At 37.5% G+C, this 11,027-nt stretch overlaps 1 protein-coding gene across 1 annotated transcript in view; it reads right to left on the bottom strand.

Annotated features, from left to right (window-relative positions):
• Positions 1-6,450, bottom strand: part of MYO5A (myosin VA) — a 97,680-nt gene extending 91,230 nt beyond the window's left edge. The window contains exon 1 of the mRNA XM_062584031.1: positions 6,301-6,450. Coding sequence (XP_062440015.1) covers positions 6,301-6,450 — 150 coding nt within the window. The remainder of the gene's footprint in view (positions 1-6,300) is intronic.
• Positions 6,451-11,027: the final 4,577 nt, after the last annotated feature.

The raw sequence follows: 11,027 nt of genomic DNA on the forward strand, positions 1-11,027 counted from the left end.
ACATGGGGAATAAAACGTATGCGATGACATTAATCTATCTATTCATATTTAGCTTCAAAAGGACTAACAGCTCATCAGCTACCACATAATACTTGGAATAGTAGTCTTGAACCACCGTATATGCAACATATTTATAATGCCGGATTTTGACATTTAGGGAGTTAGGAGTTTCCTACCTTTTCTTATTTCATGACTTAAGATGACTCCCTCTACCCCACTTTCCAAAATTAGGCTGGACTAACATCACACAATCTTGCTTCTTTCAAATCTGGCAACACCTTCTATATTATGGCCCTGTTTTAAAAGCCAAAAAATAAAGCTGGGCTTCCATATGATGCCAGTTTATCTATGAAAAGAAGAATCTACAGAAGTTTGCTTTTAGCCCTGCAGTATCCATGATTTTCAAGCTGAGAAAGCATATTTGAATTAAAATGAAGGTGTATACTAGCAAGTATATGCGCTGATGCACATACAAACCTGTAGAAACTACAAACCTACAGAATAATTCCAAAATAAGTAAACAGGACATCACAATAAAGATACAGTTTCAGAATCAAAATAGTGCACTCAGGAGCCCATGTCTTCTCTCCTTTCCACTTGTTTTTTAGACAAATGATTACAAGTAAAACCTCATAAATACATGTATTTCCAAACTTATTCAAACGAATCTATTTGCAGAACTTTTTCTTTAAACTAAAAATCAAAATTCTGCCAGCAACTGGGGAGCTTAGATTAGCTTCTGTGTTAAACTATCAGAAACATATGAAAGGAGAATGCATATCACATCTCTCCCAGTACTTTATGTTTTTTTTTTAATTTCTCAGCTAAAGCTGCAGTTTCACATCTGTAACATTTTTGATGGGATATTGTTTCTGTCTCGGCAGAGGAATTGACAGAAAGCACTGTAAAGGTAAATACGGAAGAAGAAAAATGCTTTTAAATATTGTGTTAGCAAATAAGCTATTAGGTCAATCTCCTCTAGGCTACACAAAAAAAGTTTCTTCATGTAAAAAAGGCTGCAGCATTGTAAGACACAAGTTCTATTCACTTCAAGTGGCAAATATTGCATAGCAGTTTCTAAGCACATGATTCAAGCCAGTAGGAAACAGGCACCTTTAATTTATTCAGTTGAAACTGTGTATTTTCTACTGTCTACAGAAGGGAAAGAGAAAGCAGAAAGCAGCTCACCATAGAAACGGGGTAACTATAGCCAGCTGAGTCTTTCACATGACATAACCTTGCAGATATTAAAGTCATCCTAAGAGCACTAAGCTGCAGTTTTTCACCTCCAACATGATTGCTACCTAGACTTAAATCCCTGCCAGGGGAAAAAAATGGTAAAAAGAACAGGTGGGAGGAAAAAGAAAGATGTTTTTAGTTACCAGGACTGAGTCACTAGAGAACATTAGCACCTTGTTAATTTAGCAGATTTAAATCAGATTTTCATGCTATCTTCTACATAATCCATTGATGTTAAAATCCGATTGCTCTACAGGTTCTAGGGTGAACGTGTGACCTTAGTGACCTAGCGACGTTACAGCAGAAAACATAAAATTATCATTGGCAGAAAAAGGACAATGTCCTGAAGAATGAAAACACTTAAGTTCATCTCTCAGGAAATACCTTACTTTAGTATGTTTATTACTCATCTCTCCTTATTTACTAAGGTATAAAATGAGGTTTATGACAACATTAAAATAAGACTAAGACTAAAATATGACAAGCTTTTAGAGACATTAAATTGTGTATCAGCCTTGTAAAAAAACAGAAGGAAATTCTGACCTAAAACGGAACTGAAATTGTTAATAAAAAGTATAGCAAGAACTCTACTGAAATTGTAGACCCTGATTAGGGTCAGTGAGTTCACTGCTCTCTGTAAATACAAACTTTTAACCACAAAAAAAAGATAATGTTGACAGGTGAGGTAACAGCAAATTTACTTGAGGAAAGACAGTGAATCAAATTAGATTTTATCACTGTCCATGACATCACAAGCTTGCCAATAGTGTCACTTTTGCTTTACGTTTCAGTACTTTATTTACTTTATTTACGTTTCAGAACTTTATTTTGCTAGCCACTTTCATAACTTTGCAGCTTCTCTGCGAGTACGTTTGTGGCTCACCGCTGGCAACTTCTCTGCGTCCAAAGCAGTGCGTAAGATGGGAGGCAGCATCCCGAGGGCGCGCAGCCCGTCCTGCCGCCCTCGCGGCGGCTGCTGACAGCAGCTGCGCCTCCGCGGCTCCGAGCTCACTCGACTGTAACTTACCTCAAACTAGGTAAAAAGAGATCCGTTGCTCCAAGAGATCTTCTGGAAACTAAGCCACTGAATTCAGAATGAATGTATAAGGCACACAGATGAGATAGCATTGTATCAAGAGGAAAACAGGAATAATGTAATGCATAAAAACAGCTTCATTTTGAAACTCAATTTCTTGCCTAGACTCTCTCCAGGCCTCAGAAGAGGGACGTAAAAACAACGTCGTCTCCAAAAATCACACCGAAGTATGGAATCACTGTACTTTATTCAAGGAATGGAATGGAATATTTTAATTTAAGTAACTTGGGCAGCTAAAAAGCAGTAACTAATAATATCCGTATGATGACTACAAAGGAGCTCGTGTTAAAAAAAAAAAAAAAAAAAAAAGAGACAGGGAGAAGTTTTTGTTTCCCCTGGTGCATCAGAAAGCTAGCTGCACTACTAGAATTTCTTATAATAAGAAAACACAACGAGAAACTGCAGTATTCTCTTGTATCTCATGATTTCATCTTAGATCACATGAAAAAAATCAGCAGACTACAATAATTATCTATTAAATGAGACCATATGACTCACAAAGCTTCTCTTCTGAGATATTAACCTCTTGAAGTACTAATTGACATTGCTGACAGACAGGAATTAGAAATCCAAGTGGCACAACACTCACATCAGCAGAGTTTTCTACTTCTATTGCATAACCAGATTTACTGCAGAAAGAGATATAACTATTTGGCTAACTTAACAGCTCTTTTGATGTGCACTGAGAGAGTTCATGGAATGGTCTATATCCTTAAAAAGAAAGAAAAAAAAGGAATTCAATGAATAAAAGCTTTCCCCTTGTTTCTCAACAAGATCTGCCTGCACACGTGATCTTGTACTACTTTTAGTTCAGCACAGATAACTTTATTTATTTACAGATAGACTCCAAAATCAGTCTTTCAGATGTTAATCATGGAACATTTATGACAGACCTCTGCCCCTCCCTCTTTCAAGAATGACCTTATTTTTGAGCGGAATACAGGAAAGTTTGTTACTGTCTAGATCAAAGATATGCTGTCAATTTTGACAGCACTAGCTAAAGGAGCTGATGAAACAGCATCAACTAATAAAATTCAAAACTCAAATTTGACCAAAATCACTCAGGTGAACCAGAAAGAAAGAACATTACTGTTGCTAACTCTGTACATGGCCTCCTGGAGGGAGTAATCTGCATTATTAAGGCTGGAAAAAGAAAACTCTATGTTAGCGAGATGTAACTACAAGGGAGGAGAAAGTTTTCAAAACTTGCGCTTTGCAAAACTGTTGAACTTGCATCATCTATGCAAAATGCTTACATATCAGAAAGGGAGTTCTTGAGCTGCATCATTACTTTGGCTAGAATTGCTCTTAAAATGTAAGTTGATGCTATTGGAAGGCTCTGCTTTCAGCTTCCTAGTTTCCCTTAAGCTTGGTTCACACTGCCACCACCAAGAATGACGATACTAAGCCTAAAAACAGAAAAGCTTAATCTTTTATATTCATAACAGAAGCAGGGGCACAGCCAGGGAAGGCCAGGCTTAAATACAAGTCCTATCTTGACCAACCTATACCCCACACAGAGAGAGCCTCATAATTAATACAAGAGGCAGGAGGGGGTTCCATTTCTTTCTGTGCTGAAACCAATAAAATTGCAGTCAGTCCTACAATATAGAGGCAGTCTCAAGGAAGCACTGCATTTCTTTTAACAAAGTGTTGCTGTTGGTTGCAATTTGAAAAGACAGACAAGACCACTATTCTTTTGTAAAAAGGCCAAGTAACTAGGAAGAATCGATAAGCAGCCAAAGATGGCATTTCCAGAACAAGGAGGCTGCACAGTCTCTGACCAACTCATCTAAATTCTTGTTATGACAAGGGAAATTGCATAATTAATTTTGCAAAAGAATCAAAACAAAAATTATTGACTTTCTTAAATGTAGTGGCATGCGTTACTCTGGCCTTTGGCACAGCATGCCATTAGAACTGAAATGTATTTTCCGTCTCATTGCTCAGCAACAGTCATTTTTCTCTCTCTTATACAGTTTAAGGCCTGATATTTAGGGAGTATCAATTTAAAGAGATATTTATATCATGATATATATAGTGAGGAAAATATCTGTGACATAGTGATTAATGCTAATTATCTGAACAATAATCTCACATAATTTGTCTCTCTAATAGGAAGACTAAGAGTCCTATGTAATAACATAAATCTCTTTCTTACAGGAAGAGAAATTTTACTTTCTGTTTCCCCCAAATGTGGGGGAATTGCTGAACTCTGTACATATGTTGTCTAACATGTAACCAATTTTCTTTAGTACCTAAACTGTAGTTTGCATTTTTTGAAAAGTCAAAAAAAAAAGAATTTAGTTGAATACTTCTGTTTGCAACTTTTGCAGTTCACATTTTAGTTTTTCAGGGAGAATAAACAGTCTTTCCACACAGTCGTAGCTCTTAATTGCCTTAAAACTAGATAACCATCATTCTTCCCTCATACTTCAGCCCTCACATAGTGTTTAGTTGTAATAATAACAAAGAAAAAGAATTCTTAGATGTTATTGGACTTCATTGTTAAATCCTTCAAAGACCAGTAAGTTAAAGGAATCAGATGGTCATGTTTTACTTGCTTAGCTTACTACACAGCTTGTTCATAACATTTAATGTCAGCTGGGCCCTACCTTTTCATAATAACAAGGACAGCTATTTTGGTAAGCTCTATGGTCTGAAAGCACCAATTCTGACCAGCAGGAGCTTCTACTAGTAGTAATGCAAAGCACTTTAAAACCAACTACAACATAGCTGAATTTATGAGCTGGAATAACTTGAAACTTCTCCCAGCCACAGAAATAGTTACATTGATGTCTTGAAGTATTCTTAGATATATTTATAAAATTCACTGAGCTTGAAAACACTGAACTTTAGGTATTAGCATATCCTTAACAGTTACATAAGAACTACAAAAGGTGCAGGAAAGACATCCACGAAAACAAAGGAAAAAAGCAGTGGGGAAACATGATACCTGATGGGAACCTAGAGACAGATGAGAGTCCTTTGGGCCTGCATTAATGTCCTCAGTGAGATTATTAATATGCACATGGAGAGCTACATACAAACAGATTCTGAGACAAACAAGCAGAAAATGGGTCATGAACAACACCAAATAACTCTACCAAATGCTTCAATCATTTGAACAGGCCTCAGAGTTCACTCAGTGCTGTTAAGAAATGGCAAACATCTGGACAGAACTAAAACAGAGCACCAATATTATTGAGAGCTGATGAAAACTACTGTAATACTACCTAAAACTTCATTATAATTTCACAACTAAACAGAGCTTAAAGAGGTAAGACCTAGGACCTCTAGTTTCCACATCTACTGGCAAGTAAAACATAGCACCAAAAAACACACGGAGGTTCCTCTCTGCAATAAAAAGTGAAAACGAACACGAAGGTACTAAGAACAAAACAGCATACCCATGAAATTAATAAATACAAGAGATCTCCAAAAGCGGAAGTTGTATGTTTACATTTAAGTATCACAGTCGCTCCAAGAATCAGTGTAACAGTTGGAAAGTATAAACTGAGTTTGGTGGTTCGGCTGAATCACTCTCCAGACCTAACCAGTAAGACAGGTTCTTATAAACCCATTGCAGGTGGGAATAAAAATCATATACACAGATGAATGCGCTACTGGTTGCATCTCCCCCTCAGTTAAGTAATCCCCTTTAGTCAGCAGAGCATAGCACGAGCCCACAGGGATTCAATTACAGGATGTTAGGCTGCAATTCACGCAGATAGCTACAAGATAAAGACGACCCACCGGTCAACGGACATCTGGGAAGCTTTTTAAGAACTACAGGAAGAAGAGCTCTAGGTGGCCCTGCTGAGCAGGGAGGTTGGACTAGATGATCTCCAGAGGTCCCTTCCAACCTTACTGATTCTACGATTCAGAGAGCAAAGGTACCTCTGTACCAACAGGTAGGCAGCACTGTGGCCTCAAGACAACACCGCAGTCCAAGCCCTGCTCACCAAGCTGCAAGGAGCAAACATGACCTGCTCCAGGCCTGGCCAGGTCTCGGCAATGCCCCACTCTTCACGCTCCCTTGTCCCAGCCAGGGTCTCGGCAAAGCCCGGCTCTGGGCACCCGCTCCGCTGTCCACCCACGGGGCCAGACCCCATACGGCCTACTACCGATGGGCTACAGCAACAAGTCCCCCCAGAGGACAAGTGTCAGTCAAGTATCAACCACGGAGAGGAGTGACTCTGGTCGCACTGCCCGGAGCAGCCCCCTCACCCATCTAAGCCCTGAGCCCGCTGTGGCCTGGACGGCAGAGGAGCTCCGGCAGAGCCGCGAGGGGACTTGCCACCCAACACAGTACAGACAACAGACAACACCTTCTCTTGAGCATTGCTGAGTCTATTATGGTATCTTCATCCTTACTTAACCGTTCCTAGAGTTACTGCCACCTCTCAGGGAGCACCGTTTGGACTGGATGACAGGCCCACATGCCCAGAATGCATATTTTCTAATTTAAAATATTTACATTTCACTTCAATTTCATTTCCTCATTTTCAAAAGTTGAGTATAACAGACTCCTACATCTGCCACTGTACAAAGGCTCTACATTAACACGTATTTTGTAGCACCCTTGCTGCTGGAAAGAGCAACCACCTCTTCCTTCTCCCGGGCACCTCCTGCTGCTGCCTCCTGAGCACATGCACGAGCACATGGTGAACCAGCTCAGAGAACTGAATCTCTGAAAAATAACAAAGAAGCAAGATTTAAGGCAAGACTGAGGTCTTAGACCCACAAGTGGTCATTAATTTTGCAGAAAATATGTTTTACAGTATGAGGCTAAATTCAAAAACTACTGAAGTGTGGGAAACTTTGTATTTCAGTTATTCCACTTCCCTAATTAGCCGCACTGTAGAGCTCCTTAAACACTGCTGTTGGTACAGGAACATGCAACCAGAAAAAGGCAGCTGGAAACACTTTCTTCAGCAATAGTACTGACTTAGGCACTGAACTACAGAGTAAGACATCAAGCATCTACCATAAGCTTGCAGGCTACTGATTTTTTATTTATTTATTTATTTGCAAATGTAGGTCAAAGTGTCCGCAGCTCTCAAGGTTAAGCATATAAGATGTCATACTCTTAACTACTCATAAGGAAACTACTTGAATCATAGCCCACACACGCATACAAAAAAAAACTGCATTTGAATATTATATCTACTGTATAAATATCTGTTACATTTGAATTCTAAGGCAACAAAAGCATTATCCTTTCTAAACATTTTTACAAAGCATTCTTTGTATTTAGGGTTGACTGTTTGCAACAGAAAAAACAACTCGGATATTGCGTGCCAAACATGTCTTTGGCACAAAGTACAAGTGTGGGTGAACTATCAGCGTCGTATAAAGGATTACAATTCATTACGACACTTTCTCTTGAGCATTGCTGAGTCTATTATGGTATCTTCATCCTTACTTAACCATTCCTAGAGTTACTGCCACCTCTCAGGAAGCACCGTTTGGACTGGATGACAGGCCCACACGCCCAGAATGCATATTTTCTGATTTAAAATATTTACATTTCACTTCAATTTCATTTCCTCATTTTCAAAAGTTGAGTATAGCAGACTCTTACATCTGCCACTGTATAAAGGCGCCAGCTCTACATTAACATGTATTTTGTACATATTCATAGCTATCTTTAGCCATTGGGATAAAGCCAGTTTTGTCCACTAACTTACATATACATCAAATGTCACCTTATTTTAAAGAAATGATGCAAAACCCAGCCACAAGATACATATCCATGCTACTACAGGCAACTTTGGTTATGAAACAAAAATCTAAAAGATTTTATTTCTTTGAATGCTGAAATTATTAGCAACCTTTCTTTTGAAAATCAAAGAAAGCAATCACCCTGGAAAGCAACACACTGGTTTTGACATCAAAGCCAAAAAACCTAGTGTTTATATCAAACTATCAAATCTAATCAAAGAGTTACACTTCCAGGTTGTTTTTGGTCCGAATTTGATAAAAATTGTTTTGCGAGGAGTTAAAATTTGTAAAGTGTTTTAAAATTGAAAATTCTCTTCCTCTTTAAAAATGTACCTCTCTATATTTTATATTGACTATAGTTGACCCTCTCTTTTTAAAAACATCATACAGAAAGAGTGATATTTGGCTTGTAATCAGTCATTATTAAATCATACAGTATTTTAGCTATCAACATTTTGCCCATTCATATAACCCTCTGAGCTGCTATATGCAATAACGGCGTCTACCAGTTTCTGGGTTTTTTGCCACAAATTCCCCTTTCACACTTTGTATTATACCACTCTCCAAAAGTAGTAGTTTTCAGTCAGCTCCCACTGTTAAAATCCTTTATTACGTGATATTTACTATTTATATTATGTAACTTGTGATTCTAGCAGCATACATAGTTGAAAACCATTACATATCTAAAGAAAGTCACATGCAATATTCCTTTGGTATATAATGAATTTGACCACAAGATGTTTCTCACAGGGCTTAATTATGGTGGCAATATCAATTTCATGGAAGTGCAACATATTTCACAAAGGGTCGCACAAAGACTAGTGTGGAGACTAGCCTGAGCTACATGTTTTTTTAAAGAAAAAAAGAAAGAAAAAAGAAGAAGAAAAAGAAATTGCAGTCACAGCATTCTCTATGACTTAAATGTACACAGTTCCCATCCCAGCAGCCACAGTAAGTCTGTGTACAGAAGATAAATGAACCATCAGTACCTCCTCTCTGCTCCTTCCTTGTATTCCTAAGTATTCCACACGCCTAACGTATTCCTCATACAACCACTAACCTGCAGAAAATCTACTGAATAACAACTCAGTTAAACACCAGTACTTCTATATTAATGCTGCAGTGTTAATTCAGAATATTTCTCAAGTAATAAATATACTGTAAAGCAAATAAAGCATTTAAAAAATCATTGCTTAAGAAAACCTTGTGTTTGGAGTAATAAGGATTTCTAGACTCGTCAAAGAAATTAACGTGATTCAGAAAAATCTTCACAAAAGATGACAATTACAGTTAGATTAAAAGCACAAATATTTTTGTCACCACTTGAGGCACAAACACATAATTAAAGTTCTGAATAAGTACAAAAAGATTAGTAAAGAGTTGAGCAGAAGTGTGACACCTACCCCGGCCTGAGCAATAGAAAACTATTCTGGGTAACGACATATATAAAATTTAGTTTTGGCTCATTTCCACATAAAGAGGTTTGCTATATTACACTTCAGTCCATACCATCAAAACATAGAATTATATGCTGGTGATTTCCAAAAAGAAGTTAATTACAAGTCTGCCTTAAAATACCTCCTAATCCATCCAACTTAAAAAACCTGAAAAAAAGGAGCATCAGGAAAAGGATGCATGATTTCACACTTGTTTGTTTATAGTGAATGTTGTGTGTATATAATAAAAACACTCTGATTTTAAAGGAAAATCAGTCAATACTTAAAGAATATTAAAAATACAAAAAGAACATAAAAATTTTCGATATGTCATGATTAACTTAATTGGTGCCTGAGTTTTAAGAGCCAAGAATACAAATACTATGAGGCCATATGAAACAAGTGGTTGTACAGCTTTTGTTTCAAGACCAACAAATACAAGATTTTTTATTTAAATAGATGCTAAAATTCAGAAGCATTTCTGAATAACTAGTACAAATTCAATGAAGACCCATTTTTTAAATATATTTTTAAATGTTAATTTCACACGTTTTTTAAAGTTCTTAAATCCACTGAAGTTCTTATATAGGTTTTTAAATTTTATTTTCACAAAAATTCTAAAAACCTCACTTAGGACAGACAGGATAACTGAACTGTTTCTTGCAACATGCAGAGCAACCCAAGTTTTTCTTGGGGGAAGAAGCAGCTCAGCAGCGTTGAATGCAGCTGGTTGTTCATCTTAGGTTCATAGAAACAGAAAGAGGAAGTATCTGCTCTTGTGTCAGAGTTACTGCTCTAGCACAGAGCCATCTGCATTGCTGTGATGAGACTATTTGGCATATCTAGCATTCACTAAAACAGGAAGAGAAAATAAAGGGCTGTATTGATCAGACAGATGTACTGAACCCTGCTGTGTTACAGACTTAGAGGCTGAAACAAGAAGTTATTGAGGAAAAGCTGTGGAGCCATAACTGATCACCTATTTCACAGAGGTGATACAAGGCTAAATTATCTATATCTGTGAAACATCTGCAGTATGGGCAATTGTTCTGTTAAAGCTAATTTAAAAGGATAAAAATAAAAGCAAAGACATTTGGTATAAATGTGGATAGGAGATAAGGCTGTACTTTCCTGAGTATCTTTTTGTAAAGTTGGGCTCAGGACCTAACAGCTTTCTTTTGGTTCCTAGCTCAGAGAAAAGTCACTCTGAAGGTAAAATACCTGTTTGACGTTATACAAATCCAAAATTAATGCCTACAAATTACTAAGCTAGTGAGCGAATAATAATTTTTGTTAGAACGAAACAGAAGCACCAAGTGTTGATTATTCCATCATTGAAAGCGGGCTTTTACCGATTTGGCTTGATTTACCTGGGGAAACTAGTTTTACTCAGCTGATCTCCAGAACATACCTCTGTCTTCATGGTCAAGCCTACATCAGACACCTTACTGGGATGTTTTAACAGCAACCTAACATAAATAAAGCACATCCGATGAAGCTGTATTTAGTCTCACCACTCTTCCCTGGGA

Source organism: Rhea pennata, chromosome 10 (genome assembly GCF_028389875.1).
Source record: "Rhea pennata isolate bPtePen1 chromosome 10, bPtePen1.pri, whole genome shotgun sequence".
Lineage (NCBI taxonomy): Eukaryota > Metazoa > Chordata > Aves > Rheiformes > Rheidae > Rhea > Rhea pennata.